General features: G+C 32.1%; 2 protein-coding genes across 2 annotated transcripts in view; one reads left to right on the forward strand and one right to left on the reverse strand.

Annotated features, from left to right (window-relative positions):
• The window catches only part of LOC126872624 (uncharacterized), a 121,234-nt gene that overhangs the window by 18,094 nt on the left and 83,344 nt on the right, over nt 1-19,796 (forward strand). The window lies entirely within an intron of this gene.
• LOC126872676 (endocuticle structural glycoprotein SgAbd-2-like) lies at nt 244-2,230 on the reverse strand. Its single transcript, XM_050632804.1, has 4 exons — nt 2,165-2,230; nt 1,469-1,608; nt 1,020-1,161; nt 244-648 (listed from the first exon to the last, which is right to left on the reverse strand). The coding sequence occupies exons 1-4, from the start codon at nt 2,174-2,176 to the stop codon at nt 430-432; spliced, it is 513 nt and encodes a 170-aa protein (XP_050488761.1). The 5' UTR covers nt 2,177-2,230; the 3' UTR covers nt 244-429.

Genomic DNA, 19,796 nt, shown 5'->3' on the forward strand with positions numbered 1-19,796 from the left:
ACTTGTTTCTCCAGGTTACACGACACCTGCATTTTAGTATGCTCTAGGTGTGAAGCATTATGACGATGGTCGTATAATTTCTATGGACATTACATAAACTTAAGCGTTGCATAATAAATAACATTGTCTTAAATATGATTCAAGCAGTAAATAAAGTTAAAGAAACGAATTGCGTGATAAGAAGATATACTGTTTATAGGAAATATCTTTAAATAAAGGGAAAAAATACAAAAGGACATGGAATAGAGTGAGAAAAGATAAAAAAGATTTATTCATCTATCGTATAGTGACTGTTATATAGTTTTGAATCTTGGTATCTCCGTTATATACGATATATATATGTACAGACATTTGGTCGTAATGTAAGGCCGTAAAGATTAAATGCAAGCTTAGAAGTTCTTAAAATCATTTAGTTAGTTAATATTTTATTTAATATCTTCGGTAAAGGTTTGGATTATATGGTTGCCTATAATCTGAGTCATCAGGCCCGGGTGGATTAGCGGCGAGAGCTCGTCTAATTGCTTCTGGGATGGGAGGAGGAGTTGGTAAATGTGCACCTTGTGGATGGAAACCATTTTCGTCTGCTGTATATTCTACGGTGATGGGAGTTCCATCCGGTGCGGAATATGAATATCTGCCCTGGACAACCTGCGAAAAAAGAAAATTACAACTCAATGATATCAACCTATCAAGGTATACGCTTTAGAATTCATTCATATTGTATATATTATACAACATATAAAACTAATTATCCTACTGATATATAATACAAACAGATGATTAGTCGCAATACGAACTTGTATTTAAAACAATGTGAACAAATAAATTTTTTCTCAATCATTTTCGTGATATGACATTTTTAAAATAATATTGTTTACAATAATACACGTTGCTTACTTGCGGTATAGTCATAGTAAAAATTGCAAATATAGTTTAGAGCAAGAATAAGTATTTTTCTAAGGTAACTAATTTTTGTTTCGTTTAGGATAATTATTGATATTATAATGATAGAATCTTACCTCGTTTTGTCCCTGTGAAGTGCCTTGAGGTCGTCCGCTTTCGGCAACCGAAATCCCATTTTCGGTATCGTAACTGAACGTGTAAGTTCCATCTGGATAGGTATCTTTCTGTTGACTACGTATGGCTATAAACCTCCCAGGGCTATCGCAAAAGAGATAGGTATTCTATTATGCGGAAATTTAAATATGATCCAAGTGTATTTAAAATGTAATATCTTTAAAACGTAAATATAAAAGAAGAGCTATATGTTATATTAATGTCATTATATGCCTTTTTATTTGCGACAGTTTGATAACTATATGTTTATAAATTGTCCCATTATTAACTAAAAAATGAATATTAATATTTGTAAAATAAAAGATGTTATGCTCAAGAATATTAGTATAATATTTGATATTTATTATTACTAGACAGTATTGTTGAATCGTAATATGATGTAAATGCATACCTATACTGGGGTGTATATTGTGGTTGAACCGTTGGTTGATAGGCTGGCCTAGGTGTCGGTCGATAAGCATTTTGATTTGGGAAACCGCGAAATGCACCATATTGTCCTAAAGCGCAGCCAAATAAAGCGAACGCCAATAACTGAAATCGTCAACAATTTTAATATCAACTTTTCCAAGTTAACGCCATAAAGCCTGCTAATTTTATTATATAAATACCGTCTGATTGCATATTTCATGTTGTTAATAGATTTACAATACTTGTGGTACCTTTAAAATCGTTTTAGAACGTTACATCGCTATAACCTGTATCGTACTTTAACAATTTACGGTGCAAGATAACGATGCTACGATAATCAAATATTGCTATGATATAATTTCGCATAAATAAAGAAATTTCGCCGAGAAAAACGAAATTTGTCAAAACAATTTTTGTTCTATAACCACACGATCAGATTGCATGTAACTAACTAATTATTTAAGGTAAAGAATATAAAACTGCAAAGAAACTATAATCAGTTTTATGCGACGTAATGAAATAATGCAATACCTTGTGAACTGATTTATACATGTATATTAATAATTATGATTTTTGAATATTGTAAATTCTCTTATTATTGAATTATTTTATTGAAAATTTTGTTCACTTTAATTTTAAATCACTTATATATTGATAGACGTGTAAAACGAACACTCACTATACGCTGCATGATGATGGTTGCTGTGTGTCGTCGCTTTGAGCAAGACCGAATCTGCAGTATCGTGTACAAGTACCTACTGCATTTATATGAAGACGCGCAAGAAGATTTTCCCTTCCCATTGCCTCTGTTCATATGTCTAACCATTCTCCTCATAGTTATTCGCCCTCACAATTTTGCCCCACCTCAGTTATGTTCTCGATCATCTTACATGCTAGAATTAATGTTTCTTTACGCAAATCTTTCAAGAACGAGTATCAGTCGATAGCAATTTGTTTGTCACCTACATATCTATTGCGTATCTATTGCTTTTATCGAGACATTTATCAGCAATTACGTAGTCGGACCTGCTGTATCATATATTTTGTACAACTTTCATATTTATGACTGATACTTTATAATAATTTCATATTTTTTCCGTTATTTCTGTAATTTGGAATTTTTATCAAAGATTTATGACAATAATATACAAGATTATGACAAGGGTGGGCTTGGTCTCAGTAAGTATGGATGAGCATTTCATTACTTGGCATTTCTAAGCCTTGTTCCATTCGTATTGTAGAAGATCATTTTGCACAATATTTGGCCTTGTTTTATATTTCGATAAACAAACTATTATTATTATAACAATATCACATAAGCAAAATAAAGTATAATTGGAATATAATAATGTACATGTATGTTAAATAAGAATTTTATTATAGATGGTATTATAGAATGAATATTTCGTTAAAACGGAAAAGAAATATAAACATAATTTAGTAAATATAAATAAACAAACAAATAAATAAATAAATAAATATATGTACAATATACAATATGCATAATAATATATATTATATATATAATTATTGTTAATACCTATGTATATAATAATAATTATTATTATTATTTATTTTCTTGATATATATAACAAAAATTTTGAAATTATAAGAGCTACGCTTTGTATCTTAATTTCGATATTAGTCGTTAAAACGGGTTCGAGTCTTTATAGCAAAAGGTCGTTCCAAGATATAGAAGATTGTAACCTTACTTTCTAGTACATCTTTTCTAGGTTGTAAATATACCTTTTAGAATGCAAAATCCCTTAATCAAAGATGCATATTGACGAGATAAAGGAGAACAAAAGCAATAGATGACTACAAAGATACGTCGACGAACCAATAACGTTTTATCGCTTTTCTATGTTTCCTGTGATTTATTATTATATATATTACATATATAAACTCATGAAGTTATCAAATTTTTTAAACGAGTAAATTTTCATTTATTACGTATAATATTTATATACTATGCATAATGTGTAATTCCATGAAATTTCAATATAAATACTTATTTTGTTAATGTTAAAATATCGAAAACCAGTGATCAAGGTAGAGCACATTTGTAACGTTTGTACTATGCTCTTGATGGTTTACAGGTTATGCAATCTTATTGCTTTTCAGTAAGACCACACCTAAGGCCACCAATTTTGCTTAATCTGTACATTATGTGTAGTTGTAGGTGTATACACTTCATACATCATCAAAATATAGAAAAGAACGAAATATCATATGGTGCGCATGGAAAAATGAACATGCCATTTGTGAGCAGATCGTAGAACTGAATGTAAATATACTTGTAACAGTTGAATAATAATTTCATCTTTTTATTTTTTGTCTATTTCGCAGTAACTGCTGTAACGACATTCTTAATATTCAAATGTGTAATATTGTATTGAATCGATAGTAAACTTTAGAAATGAAAGACGATGCAAAAGGTATAAGGAAAGGATGTAAATGTAAAGGGAAAATGCAAAACAAAATCTTTTTGCCTAAGGCTTCGTTTTTGAGAAAGTAGATTTTGAGAATGTTAAGTAAAAGGGTTACCAACTTTGCTGAAATAATCTATATACCTACATACATACATACATACATACATACATACATGCATGCATATATATATATTGCTGCTGCGATAGTTGTCATAATCTGTAAGTAATATCTTCAATTTTTAACAAATTATTTCAGTACCTAGATAAAAGACAAATAACGACATACACATATGTGATTTTTCAATTGATCGAGGAGTTTGATAGAATTTTGGTAATTCTGAAAAAATTGAATAAAAATCGAGTCTCGAATAAAGAGCTATTTTAAGGATAAAAGGAGCAACACGTCAAAGTACGCGTGTTTTTTTGGTGGCAAAATTATCAATTTCAGCAATTTATACGTTTATTTTAAAACGTTATAATTGAAGAAATTACTAAAAAGAAATGATCTTTTGCCTTATTGCGTACTTTTTACTATGCTTTTCTCAAATGTTGATGACCCAAGCGGAAGGATGTTATTCTTACACCATCTACTATACGGCACCTTATATGTATAATTATTTTATTATATGTTGCAACGAATATAACGACCGAGAAATAGTAATCTGTAATCAAAAGCATCAAATAACAAGTGATTTGAGTAAGAACTGATTTATTTAGATTTCTAGAGAATTTACATCGATGTAGTGAAAATATAACTTAAGTTATGTCTAAGGAGAGAAAATAATATGTATAGTACTCTTGCCAAAGGAAAGTACTTATACATCCATTCCAGAGCCTATGATAATTTTCTGTTGCGTTGAGAAATTAGATTTATGAATTAAAGACTCGAGTTTCTTTAACGAAATATGTAAATATTGATAAATTTCAATTATTAATTTAATAATAACGATATTATATATTATTTTATTTTAATATATCCTTAAACAGATTTTTAACTTACGTACTTGAATGTCCATAACTGAACTCGAAACATGTTTTTTAGAATCTTGTTTAGTTTTACCTTGAAATAGTAGTACTTGGACTATGAATATCTATGCATAGAACAATTGGAATATAAATTTCTCATTACACGAAAAACTAACTAAAATAAAATAAAAGTACAAGTTTCGAATTCTGTAAAGTAAACGTTGACTTTATTATTTACATATGTTGACTTTATGAAACTGTAATAATCTATATATGTTATATCAATAATAATTTATATCACTATACGTTGCTACTACATACTTTTCTTTATTATTTTCCTGCATCCATGTATATTCTAAACATTTTAAATTAGAGTATATGTCAAGATTCAGGAAAGGATTCGTTTCATCGTTTCATCCAACGAATATAAAAAATAGTGTCTCTAGTTTAAAAAAGAAGCAAGATGCAGCAACGTGTAAATTTTGTACTTTATTTTCCAAATCGTAAAAATTTATTTAAAAATATAATTAAGAGACTAAAATGTTGATCATTGGATAGACAGATTTTATTTACTTAAATGAGTTCGACAATAAATAATTTACTCAAGCACTTCTAATATCTATCAAAGTATCTTTTTAATGAAATAAATAGTGCTATTTGTTTAATTCTCGATATTACATTTGATTAAGCAGCTCTTAATTTAGTCAGCGATTAACATTGTTTAAAAGCGATAGATGATTTGTTCCTTGTATGTAAACGAGATCGAAGGAGAATCAGAAAGTGAAAAAAGATCTATGTCGACCTATTGGAGAAACGGATTGGAAAGAAAAATAGAAGCTATTTAAGGTTGTGTAGAGACGATCAGTTTGCATAATTCCTAGATACAGTTGATCTGGGAGGACCCCGTAGCTATGCGTTTCTATCCGTATCTTTACGAGACGGTAAGATATACTTGAGATGATGGGGCATACCTCGGCTGACGTGGCTAATAAAACGAGAAAGGTCAGACTGGATCCGAATAACTTTCAAGATCTAGCGACCACGCCGTAGCATAGAGTATTTTACCTTAATTAGATTAGATTCTCCTATAAATCATGAAATTTTTGCATTTTACTGGATCATTTGCACATTTATTTCACTGCTACGCTTATACGTGTATGTGCATTATTGCGTATATATGCGTAACATCACGTACGCGTAAACGTAGATATCTTGTTTGGAGTCAGCTGGGTAAATTAGGATAATTTGTCAATTAATTAATATAAGAAAATAAGTTTTAAATTTGCGATTTCTAATTGAGAGTCTCATGTAAAAGAAATAAATAGTAAAATAACAAACGTAAGGCGACATTTTGTTACAATATTAAAATTAAAGGTAAGCAATATGGCAGAAAAACTAAGAGTTTACAAAACATTGACGTTATTAGAAACATTAACTACTTTGCTCGAGTATGAAAGTAAATCCACATGTAAAAATTCTTACATGCAAGACATTCCATTTGTTGGCCCTTTCCTTATATTTACCTTGAAATGATAAATGCCTATTACACGTGTTAACGACGAAGGAATTAGTATGAATTTTATATTTTAAATTTTATTGCTGATCGCGCATCGCTTTGGCATAAACAAACATTGATAATATTCATTATGACAAAGTTTATTATTTAGCTACAACTTATTTAGTTATATCAAAGGATTTTTAGCATCTTTGTACATTTTACGTTTAACTAGACACAAATAACGATCAGTTACCCAGATTTATCACTATGTTTTATTTTTTATACAAGCACATCTAATTCAGTTAATTTGCATATATAATTAAAATGTTTATGTTATGTTAATATTCGTATAACAATTTATGTCATATGATTATATAAATATTAAATCTCTGACATTTACAGATATATAAACACGTTGTTGAGAACGTAGTGAGACTTGTTCGAAGATACAAATAAAATATCAGGGAAGAAATTGGCAAGTAAATGACACTTTAAGAGAAATTTTTAAATTTAAGTTGTATTCCCCTCTTGAAACCGTGAAACTTTTACAATCCACACTGTTATCCTTGACACTGTTGTTATGAATTCCGACTTTCTGTCAGCATTGCAGTTCATCGGGCAGTCGCGTTGATACTGGCATGCACCTGGAAAAACACTCTTTTACGTAGGTGGGGTTACAAGTTCAAGATCGTTGATCCAAATGACGGAAACTTCCGGTTAGGACGATAAGCTAACAGTATTTTTAATTGGTCAGCTAATCGATTAAAAGAGTGGAATAGGGTGCACTATACATCGTTGAGATGAAAATCCGTATCTATGTTGATGTTGTTCGAGCGATTCACGATCTCTGTATCGTTTCCCTCTATTTCCGGAAGTCCACGTCGATATCATATGGATATCGGCGCGACACCTTGATGAAGCCAACTGTACTGCTGCGACTGCGAAACGTCGAAATGTTTTTCCTTTTGGACACGGCTCTTTCTTGGAAGCTTTGAACAACGTTAGACGAAGCAGAGTTAAATACGTATAATAAGACCAAATGTAACAGCGTGAATTGCGACAACCGAAGCCGTGAAAGCCTCGAGACGCTCACTCGATTATCTTTTGTATCCAACATTTTTCTCGAAAATACGTCGCACATCGCAAATACGATCACCTATATGTAAGATATCAATTTATATATTTGCACTTAAAAGTAAAGGAACCTGTAAACACAATTGTCGGATATTGACGTTAAACAAATTTATTTCTTCGATATTTCTATTCGAAGCAGCAAAGCAAATCGAATGTATTACATAGTGCAGAAAAGAGTCGATGTCGCAATAATATTTACGAAAAACAGATTTTAGTGATACATTTATGATCGCGTACATTCTCTTTTGCGTACTTTTTCGTTTTTGTTTTTAGTTCTATTGTCGCTTCCAATTTGATCTTTATTGGCTGCAGTTATAAAATTGTTTTCCCCTTGTTCTTTTAATGCTTTATATTCGCGAAAATCTTCTGAAATTCTACTTCCACATTTTTGTTTTAAACACGATCTAAAATTTGACGTGCACGCAGACAAACCTTCAATTTCGACACATTGCTGTGACTATACCGTTTATCGACAGCTTTTCTAGTACAATGTTACGTTTTTGTTTGATTCGTTTTGGTTGTGTTGCCGTTAATTTTTGAATTTAGATTAAATGATAGCGTTGTCTGATGTTTAATGCGATTGGCAATTAAACTTCACGTTTCGGCTAACCTGCTACGCGCAGGAGTACTGGCACGGGAGAGGATCAAAGTTGGTGAAAATAAATGTCCGCTTAATCCTGTTATATTATTAGACAAATATTCTTCACAACAAATGTTTATTCTAATTCTAATTGGATATTGACAGAATTGTCGTTGAGATTTCGGATACTCGAAGTTACAATCGTTCGCGATACGTTTTCACTCTTATTAATTACAAGATTTTAATTTAATTGTTTTTTTTAATAATTTACAAACTGACAAATACAAACACGTCGATTAACAAAACTGACAAGAACTGGGAACTAACGAAACAAAGAACTAAAAGCTAAAGAACTAAAGGACTAAAGAACTTAAGAACTGAGAGCAAAAACTAAGAGCTAAAGGAACTAAGAGCTGAAAAACTAAGGAACTAAAGAATTGAAAGGCAAAGGAACTGAGAAATTAAGAGCTAAAGGAATTAAGAACTAATAGCTATGAACAAAGAAATTACTTGCCAAGAATTGGGGAACTGATCGCCAAGAACCAAGGAATTAATCACCAAGAACTGAGGAACTAATCACACAGAACTGAGGAATTAACTACTCTGAACTAAGGAATTATCTCTCTATCTTCTATGTCGCTACGCTTATTTATAATTAGGTCTACCGTGGGGGGGGGGGGGGGGTCGTCATGTGACGGGTTATTCCGTGGGGGTTGTGAGGCTCGAATTTGGTTTCTATACAAATTGTTAGATTTTATCTGAGTCTCAAATTGAAACGCTCACTCGCACTATTGGTAGTTTTAGTCTACGTTACGGCGCGTGCGCAACGCGGGACGTGACAACAATATCGTAAAATATCGTACCACTTGGTATGATGTTAATGCTGTGTCTAATAATTTATTTCTACCTCGCACTCCTTTTTCCATCCTGTTTATGTTTTGCAAATCATCATTATCGAACTGTAGCACTTGTTAACAATATCTACCTTGATCAACAACGTTCTTCGCTATGTTGCTCGTGGAACACAAATCGAATAAAACTGAGAATAAGAAGCGTAATACAAACAGAATAAAACACTATAAAATGAGCATTGCTGTCGAAGTAATCGTTAGTGACGATGCATGTTATAAAAATGCTGTGACTTTGGAACGAAAGTTCCATATCGCTGTAGTTAGAAAATATTTTCAAAGTGAAGTCAAATAACAAATATCTAAATTCCAAACGAAGTAAGAAATGATCAAATAATTTATTTTTCAAATATATTGTTACTTAAACGAAATCATCGAAAATGACAGAGTAACTAAGAGAAGAGCAAATAACGAATGGAATAAAAATTTCGTTTGAATAAAAGTTTATTTCAATAATGCTCAATCTGAAAAGAGTCTTTTTCGTCGAAACAAAAGGAATTATGGAATGATCAGTCCGTTTCTTCGCACGATTTTAGTTATCGGCATGAAGAGTTCCTACTCGTGCGAGTACTAGGGCGTGCGATAGTTTGATCGAAAGCTTATGCCTCAAGGATTACGCTAATAATCGATAATAATATATCGAAAGGCGTGCAAAGAGACTATCGGATCGGCTGCGTCCGTATACACTAATTTACTTTTCTTAATATATCGAAAACTATGAATCCGCAGCAATTCGGACCACCGCCATTCTAATCCTGGAAACACAAGCTTTCGACGAAAATATCGCACGCCCTCCTACTCGTTGTCTCATTGACTAAAGCGGATCCCGCTTCTTCGAGCTTACCCCATTATACTGATATAGCGTGCGAACACAACTGTGTACTTTGCACAACTGTGCGAACAATAACCATTATACTTGGCAAACTATCATATTTACTTGTCTGGCAGGATGGACACTTGTGAACAGCGAGCAGTACGTAGCGAACCCGTCAGCAAACAGCAGACGGTACTCGCTCAGGAGGTGGTATGTTAAAGAACTTATTAACGTCGTTGAATCTTTCTTTTTATTTTTAAAAGTGAGAATGCAGGAAAAAAAGAAGGAAGTTCCGGGTAATCTATTCTCGAGAGGGTAACTCCTCGCTGATCTTAACCACCTTGAAATATATTCTTCAAACCATTATTCTGAACAATTTCTCCCTGTACATGTTATTGCTCCTCGACCTTACTTTCAGAGATATTTACAAAAATTCCATCACACTTCGTTTTGTCACCTATTTAGGTGGACATATTTTTACGTAGTCTATTTATCGTTTTTTACCTTCACCGTTCCTTTATCGATCTCTTTTTTTACGTCGCCGTGTGAAGGGCCACTGACGTATATAGACACTCTTGTATTTTTTTACGATCGATTGTTTTTCGGTTGGTGTGACATGCAGCTAGCACCGAGGATCACGCGAGTGACAGCGGTAGATTGTCGCCAATGAGCGGAGCTCTCAACGTTAGATCTGCGTGCGTATACGCTTTACATTGGCTAAGGACAGGATAGACGTGATATTGAATGGAACTTTTTGTCTCAGGTTTTGAAATACCGACGTGGAAAAAAATCAGAATTTCGTCTTTGTTTGTTAAATTCTCGAAAAAAAAAACTGTCGCCCTACTGACAATGAGAGCTGCTGGCAGCGATAGACTCCAACTTGGTTTAAACGAGTACGCACTATTACCGTTTTGGTTTATAAAGTATTCTCCATCTTCCAATTACCAAAAATGTAAGAAAATATTTCATACGAAAGTCGTTTTAATCGATAGGGAAATGTAATATAATATTTGGATATTTCAAAGAATCGATAGTTTTGGAGATTTCGATATCAACATAATTTTTCCAAATGGAAATGCACACTTTTATTATTATTAATTTATTATTCCAAAACGAGCAATCAAGCTATGTGACGTTGCTATGCAAACATGCAACCCTGCTATTAGAAATAAAATAAAAATCTGCCAAATCGCAGTCGTTCATTTACATATATATATGTCGGAGATGTAGGGACATCGGGCCTTTCTTTTGGAATTTTGGGAAGATCCCCAATACTTTGGTCTAAACTATTTATTATAGCTGTACTTAAATAATAGAACTTAGAAGTAGTTGTTGTGATACGATCTGATTATGTTTTTCCAAGGTTTGTGACAGTGGGCTTGGGGTCAAGGTGACACAACTGGAACGTAGCCACGGTCACGGGATGAACGTTTTTACTTAACAGTAGAAGTACCAATATTGAGGGACACACGCTGTATTAACAAACAAGCCCCGGAGCAGGAGCAATGACGGCTCTACGCGGGTCTGCTTAGTAACGGCGCCCGTAATTTTGTTGATAACCCCGGTCAATATGCAATTGACAAATGTGATCGTGTCAGTCTTTTATTCTTGTGATCACCTTAGAGAGTTTGCACACAACGTCTGGTCAGTCAGTCAGAATGATATCGAGCGTCACAGCTAACGTCACTTTGTGTTTCAAATATATTCTATTGAACAAAGAGCTTTCCCCGTTGACCGTGGATACGTTATTGAACCTAAGAACATTGTCTTTACATTAAGAGTGTCTAATTACCACAATTAATTGTTAAACTCTGTTAAATCAACACTTGTACATATAATTGTAAATATAATCTCCACTGAACAACTACGATGGCTTGTCCTAATGAAGATACGCAACGAGCCCCAAAGACTAACGTCAACCCGACAAACCCGACATATATGTACATTAGATGACTGCTGATGACCGAAATTTGTATCGTATTTAATGTATGCATATTTAATCGCATGTATTTATAATTCGTTCCAGAAGAATCTGGCTCAATATCACGGATAGCTATTTCTTCTTGGATTTTAGAGGGACGTTTTTCATTCTCCTTGTTGCGACATACTTATAGCAAGAAACACAACGTAATTAAAAAGGGGTGGTTGGATGCCAGTGGTCGTGAAAGAATAAAATACCGTTGACACTAGTAGGGCGTCAGTCGGATTATACAAGTGTATGCGTGAGTGTGTAATTTGATTCGTGATTATTAGATAAGAATTGAGGCATTCATTATTTTTCGGTTATACTAGTGCAAACTAATTTTGCGATAAATGGATTCGTGTGTTTAATATGACTCGTGAATATGTTAACAACTTATTCAATTATTCTTTCTGTTATTCACGTGTCATAACAGCGATCGAAAAGTCCCGTTGAAATCCGTGGATGTGTATGTAGATTTTCGATAAATAACAGAGTATTTTACCTTTTTAAAGATCATGGAAAACCGACTTTCCTTTCTTATTATTTTACCTGTTATACGTACGACATTAAAAGTCGTTTAATAGAGTCTTGTTCTATTCCATGCGAAAGTAGCTTCGGTAAGGTCATCGAAGGATGTTTTTAAAATTATGCTTCTTTTCCATTTATGTCATGACATATGGAAATTACAAATGATTCTTTATTTTTCAATTTCTTCCGAATCGCAGTACGAGATTTTTGAAAAGTTCCAAAACTGGCATTCGTTCGTAACATAGCGGTGGTACAACAATCGTTTTGTTCGAAACGAATGAAAGAATACTTTTGTCGGCTCGTTGTTGTATACGGCCCATCTCGGCATATCTCGTGTAGGAAATTCCTACTAGGAATGGATTTTTAAAGCTTAAAACAAACAGCGATATCAATATCATTTTATGGGGAATCGGCAATAGTCATAGAAGTATAAAGAGAAAGACATAGGCTACATAGAGACCGTTTGTGTCCTTGTTTAATAACTCATGCACATTCGTACAATAAATATGTAACTGTAACACCGTTCAAAGAGCGGCGTCAGCGTGCATATCGGATTTTTAGAATAGAAAAGACTCACGCGGTAACGTAATCACTCGCGTACTTTATCTTTATATCTCTATCGGAAGTAGGCGAAAAGCGGAGAGGCGCTTGCCTGAATTATTTTTTACAGCGATCTCCAATTTGAACTTAATTGGCAAGTGAATTGTACGTAAAAGTGTTAGATATTCGCGATTAAATGTCAAAGAATATAATAACTTTTTTACATTTTTAAAAATGAATGATAGCCATTTGTTTCCAAATAAGCAAGTGACGTACGATTCTGACAGAATTCATCTGTGATCCGTCCGTGAAAAATCAAAGAACGATTAAGTTATTCACAATTTTGTTAATCACTCAAAAGCGTAAATTATAATTTTTTAATTTTTCACGGAATCTTTCTAAAAGTACATACGTATTGCAGTTGAAACTAGTAGCCCCAATGAAAACGACTCCTGACTTGACTCTGTTCGTTCCAAATATCTAAAGGAGAGATATATAAGAAAAGTATAAGTAAAAGGTAAAAGGTAGAAAGTGCTTAGATAAAAGTTTCGAGGAGATTATCTAATGCAATTAATTTTCCTGTTAATCAAGCGAAACAATCGATTAGTTGAAATCTGGAAGATGCGATGTAAAGTAAGTAAAAGCTTAAACTACATCATAGTAATTACAGTTCCGTATATATATTATAATGTTAATTATATTAATAAATTATGTAATATTTAATATATTTGAATACCAAATTGCAATCCCAAAAAATGCCGTGTTATGCGAATTCGTGTTGTACGAAACATAGTACTAGTGCAAGAGAGGAAGGGTTAGGTTCCAACAATTAATAAAAATAAATAAATTATTGATTTTCATAACTAAGAGATATATTTTTATTAAAAAGATCGATAACTAATTGAAAGTACTACATTCCACACGGTATTATTTATGTCAGTTATAAAAAAATGTGGTCGACTTTTTATCCGTAAAGCTTCGAGTTGCGAACTTCTCTATAGCGAAACAGTTTTCAGATGCACAGGATTAATACTCTACAAATTAATACCGAATTAAAGAATTCAATATTCTATAATTCTGTATGCAGATCGGAGACAATGCGTAGCTTTGCTCGAATGAAATATACCGAATGACGCAACCTAAGTGCCTGCATTAAAAAATTCTCATTGCCTTCTTGTACGGGGATTTCCCCAATTCTCAGAACGTGTTAGAGCAAATTCGTGTTGTATGTAAGAGTACCGTGTTATACGGCGGATATCTATAATAAAATATACATTATATTTAGAAGAAACACAATCAAAAGTTAGAAAAAGTAAAAGGTTAATTGTTATTCGTTTACTTTTAATTAATATATTACGTTTCATATATATTCATTCGTATTGTTGTTCAGTATGTACAGTTTTGTTCTTACATTGGGAAATTCAATAGAATTCGATGTGTTTCTTTTTCATTCTTTTTTCTTTTTTTTCTTTTTCTAGCCTTCTAACAGAATAGAATTGCCAAGGTGTGATCAGGAAGATCTTTAGTGAGAGATTCTCAGGAGCGATGAATCGAACCTCGAACTCAAGCTGGTGGGTTATGAACAATGCGCGTACCAATGATGTAACAATAAATATGAAGGTGCTTTAGTTTCTGCGATTGCCTCCTGTATACAAATTATGAAATCTAACTGGCATTCAGACAACTCCTTCGTTGATGCTCTACCCTTCTGTTCTTTTTTGTTACAGGTGACGAAAGACGAAAGGAATCCATCCTGTCATATTCACGCCTAGTCAACTATCAACTTATATCATCATTCTTGCTTATATTACTAGCTAAGCATTTGCGTTTCACATTTAATTTATCTCTAAATATTCTACTTTTCGTATCGATTAAAATCAAGAACATGGTTATTTTACGTATTTCGTGTATTCATATCGACCTATTTGTAGGTGTATAAAATAAATTTACAGTTCGCGAAATTTTAGGGGATTTACAATCAATTTTAGAGGATTGCCAGTACTAATTTCAAGCAGTATTTGTGACTACAACATTTTTTAAAGATCAACTGTAATGTAACGCGATACTGAATAGAAAATGCACTCGAATAACGCGCAAAATGTACTTAAATGCAATAAAGGCGCATCGCTTAAACGATATCGCTTAACTGTCGCTTATAGAATAATCATTTATTTGTGCGAAAGATAGACAACACGCATTAGAATAGGACGCGATTTGCATTATGTAGATTCCTGGAGTATATTAGTAGTTTAGACCATACATTATATACATTATATAGTTGTATACAGGGTGGTTGATAACTGGTGGTACAAGCGGAAAGGGGGTGATCCTACGCGAAAAAAGAAGTCGAAAATATAGAATAAAAATTTTTTTTTTTAATTTTTCCATCGAGACAACGATCTACAGTGAGATCCGTTATAACGTACCGCACGCGTACCGAGCGAAAATTCAAAGTCGATTTTCTCGAAAACAAAGCCTCCAACGAAAAATTTTTATCCTATATTTTCGACTTTCTTTTTCGCGTGGAATCATCCCCTTTCCGCTTGTACCACCAGTTACCAACCACCCTGTATATAAATAACCATGCATACTCTAGAAAAAGGCATTTTACTATTACATAAACATACATGTACGTTGTATATATTATGCATGTACACATATATATACACAAAATGACGATGTCTTTTTTTTAAAGCATGTACGGTTATCAATCTGAAAAACGTTATGTTGTTGTAAAAGATGTGTGTTCAGTTTTGTTCCTTACTGTATACTAGAGTTTTATATTGTAGCAATATACATAGGGTGAACTCAAAGTGGTACAACTGATAGGGGAACGGGTTGATTGTATCTGAAAAAATAAGTTGAAAATATAAAACTTTTTCATTACCGTTTTCTCGGAAACGAAGCTTAGCGAAATACATTTTATTACATATATTCGACTGACTTTTTCACATACAGTCACACCCTACCCGGTTGTACCAGACATTTAGTTCTGCCCCGTATATATAACTATTATTAGTAACAATATGACTATGCAATTTTTCTGAAAGTAGCCTGTCTATTAATTTGATACAATTGGCATATGATATAACGATATTTTTATTCGTTAATCCCTTTAAGAATGAAAATTGATATCAAATATTCGTATTGATTTAACAAGCATATAAATAATTATTTGTCACTACTTGCAACTAGTTTCATGCATGTGGTACGGTCTCTTGTTAAATGGATCTTTTAGAAGGACTTTGCCCTAGTATCCGTGTACTGGGAAATACGCATTTTATAATTTTAGATTAGTAAAACAACGTTACAGTACACCTATATGAAATAAAATATTCTTGTATACAACAAACATATTGAAGTGTTCAAAGGACAGAATAATGGATGTGTATTTCTAATATATAACTATATATCTGTTACGTTTAAATGATTAAAAATCTTCTTGATTTTGGTTATTTAGGTTTACAGTTTAGATTTTGAAATTAGATACAATAGGTTCTCAGTATTTTTTAACTCAAATTCTGTCTAATTGTTTTGTAATTAATATCATTAACTTTGCTTATACTACTACTAACTTTCATTTAAATAATGGTATCGGTAATCGACATAATCGAGTGACTGAGTCTATATATAAAAATAAACTGGGAATATGAAACAAAATTTTCTTTAGCTTATTTGTTGAAAAAAAATTGAATTGGAATAGTTATTGGATATGCGCACAGACGAATATCTCTATGTTTGAATTATTATTGTGCTTTTTTGATAATTGAAACAATTTATAGAATTTAAGATATATTTTATTCAAGGATATATATTATATAGATATTATATATATATATATATATATATATATATATATATATATATATATAAGATTAATATAAAATAATATGAGGTTTAATATAAAAATTATGCGATTTGATCGGCAAGATGGTATGGACCGAATCCTTTTACCAACATCTATGCGATCGTTCGGTCGGTCGGTCAATCGTTGTGCAATGGACAAGAGACCGATGATTTGCTTTCACTGACTCACCTTTACCGTGGTATTACGATTACTATTAACATTAATTCAACTGGCATTTCGGTTATTCTCCCTAAAATCTCGCACCTACTAAACCTATATAATTTGTCACTGACTAATGATTCCTTTTAGCATTCTCACGTAAAATAGTAGTTTCGGCACAGAATACAAATGATGATGTAACTTTCTTTAAAATTATGCCTATGCTATTCTTAAATTACTAATCATATAAATTACGGATTGTTTTGTCAGACGCACGGTTTGAAGAACTGGAATCGCTGCGGACGTGTTATTAACATTTTTCTATTTAACTTTCAATATCTATCGTAGAAAAGGATAAGAAGAATTTCCCATATACATATATATATGGTTGCAAAGTAAATATCGGTATTTACTTCGTATATCAATATCTAATCGATAGTTACGGTTTATCGATTAGCAATTAGCGAGGGCCCTTTTTATTTGCAATAGTTAGATATTGGAAAAATTAAATGTCAAATACAAACTACGGATATTAAATATATATCGCAATAAATATATATAAATACGTGAAAAAATATGTTACATATTGTCCACTCAAACTTTTTATATCAAAGTTCTCCAGTTTTCGTATTTCATCGCTATTCTTATTTCTCAGATCTGTTAGATGGTATGTAGGAAATATTTGATAACTTTTTCCTACAAAGTTAACGTCGACTTTAGTTATAACTAATTACAGTAGCTCGTATTAATATTCCGAAGCAGCATATTCTTTCTGTATTTGTTGCTTTTTATAAGGGTGGATGATACGCAGTGGCCACGGTAAAAAGGAAGATTGTCGAGTTTTAGCATTTCTCAGAAAATCAAAATTTATTTTTCAATATACAGGGTATTTCATAACATATGGTATCGATTTCAGGAGTGAACAGGGCACACAAGAACAATAAAAAAAGATTTATATAAATATGCATACTATCTTGTTTCAAAGTTATAGCCATTTTTGTGTTTCAATAATCCACAGTTGCTGGAAATGCTTATTCTCGATCTGTGTGATTCGACAAATTCGCAAATTTATTTCGCCTGGGATTTTTGAAAGATTGCGAAATTCTTTCACGCAATGACAGCAAGCTTTATACATACTGAGAGTGATCGTTTCGAGCACCTTTTACGCATCATGTTGCATTAGGTTCTCTAAGAGCTTTTTCGGACCGTACTTTATAAAACGGAGGGAACTACTTCTCCGTCCTAATCTTACATCGTCGAGCCAACGACGTGCTTCCGCAAAAAGATTATTTTACACATATATTTTTTTCCAGCATCGCTTCCTCTTTATAATTAAAAGAAAGAGATGTGATTTGCCCGTTACAGTCCTGTATTAATTAATACAAAACCTCTAATTTTAAGAAAAATTTGAATTAGGGCGTGGTTAAATATACCAACATTCTAAGATATTGAAAAATGTGCGATTTACTGTTATGTAAGCAAACTCGAGTGTTACCGGTACAACGTTTTTCTTTTTCTAACCAATACACTGATATGAAAAAAACTAGAATCCCTTAATGTACAAAGTATATCATAAATATAAATATAAATTTTATTAAACCAAGTAGGTTCAATGTAATATTTGATAAGTATTCTTCTATTTATCACAGAATAGCACTATAATTCTAGCACTAAAAATCTATAATTTTTATGCAAAATTGGATTAAATAAAATTAAAATTTAAATAAATTTGAAGAATAAAAGCGAGCTGAACAGTATTGTTCTGAATTTGAATTTAAAATTCGTAAACATTTATGTAACTAACTCCCTATAAGTTATATAACTATAAAATTAGATTATTACCTCCCAGATCAAGTTCCAAGTTAATGGTAACATTTTGAGAAATATTGTTCGCAATGTCTTTTTAACCATGCAAAATGTGAAAAATCTTTTGAACAAAAACAACGCTATTCTAATTCGCAATAATCGCTTTATTTAAAAATATTAAAATTGACCACATTCTTAGCAGAGCAGAAATTATTTATGTATTCCATCAAGAGCTCTACAGAATCCATAAATTTAAAAAATATAATTTCTTGCTGTCCATACGAGATTGTCGTAAAACGACTTGTAATACTTCTAGGTAAATTTATCGGCATATTTATGTCTAGGAAAGATGATAGATAATATAGTGGTATTTTATTTATGCAACTTTTTCGTATATAACGCTGGCGTTACAATGATCTTTATTAAAATTTGTTTCAAGTAATATGTTTCGTATTTGTTGTTTAATAACATCACGATCAATTCGATATTACGCTTTAATACTTTAGATGTTTTTGTTCGATATTTCATTTAATTTTTGGTTTTATTTATTTTCTTCTTTCTCTTATTTTTATTATTATTAATAATACACGTTATACTTTCAAATATTATCTTTCTGTAAAACTTTAGCTAGAAGTTAGCACGTCGTGAGAAGTACGTGACGAATCTGTCTCTTAGAACTGTTAAAATTGTTGAACATTGAGGATGAACATTGAGTAATTGAAGTAGGTAACTTTTGTTGGAGTAATGTTCTAACGAATTTCGTGTAAAATTAGGAAGCCGTAAGAGATTAAGATTTTATAAACGAATTCGATGCGAAATTTGGAAATCATTCGGTAGAAATAAGTTTTCGTTGATGTGTGAATTATACGAACTAATTTACATAATGCGTGATCAGAGTGTCGTATAAAAAGTTAATTGGCTAAATATTTCGTTAAATGTCGATAAAACTTGCGAAGCACGATTTTATAGCGTGAGAACATTCAATTATGATTATAGGATTGGTGAATTAAATGATGATTACAGAAGTGACAGACTACAATAAATCAGTCCTAGTACAGACATATATGTCAAGTAAATAAGTGTAGGTTTGGATTACATAATCGGCACTCAGCTTTGATGTACTAGTAGTGCGAGAA

This window comes from Bombus huntii, chromosome 13 (genome assembly GCF_024542735.1).
Source record: "Bombus huntii isolate Logan2020A chromosome 13, iyBomHunt1.1, whole genome shotgun sequence".
Classification (NCBI taxonomy): domain Eukaryota; kingdom Metazoa; phylum Arthropoda; class Insecta; order Hymenoptera; family Apidae; genus Bombus; species Bombus huntii.

Excerpts from the sequence above, each read along its gene's own strand:
- LOC126872676 (XM_050632804.1), bottom strand. Across the intron at positions 1,162-1,468 it reads CAATATACACCCCAGTATAG|CCCTGGGAGGTTTATAGCCA; the intron begins GTATGCATTTAC and ends CTTTTGCGATAG. Across the intron at positions 649-1,019 it reads CTTCACAGGGACAAAACGAG|GTTGTCCAGGGCAGATATTC; the intron begins GTAAGATTCTAT and ends CTTTTTTCGCAG.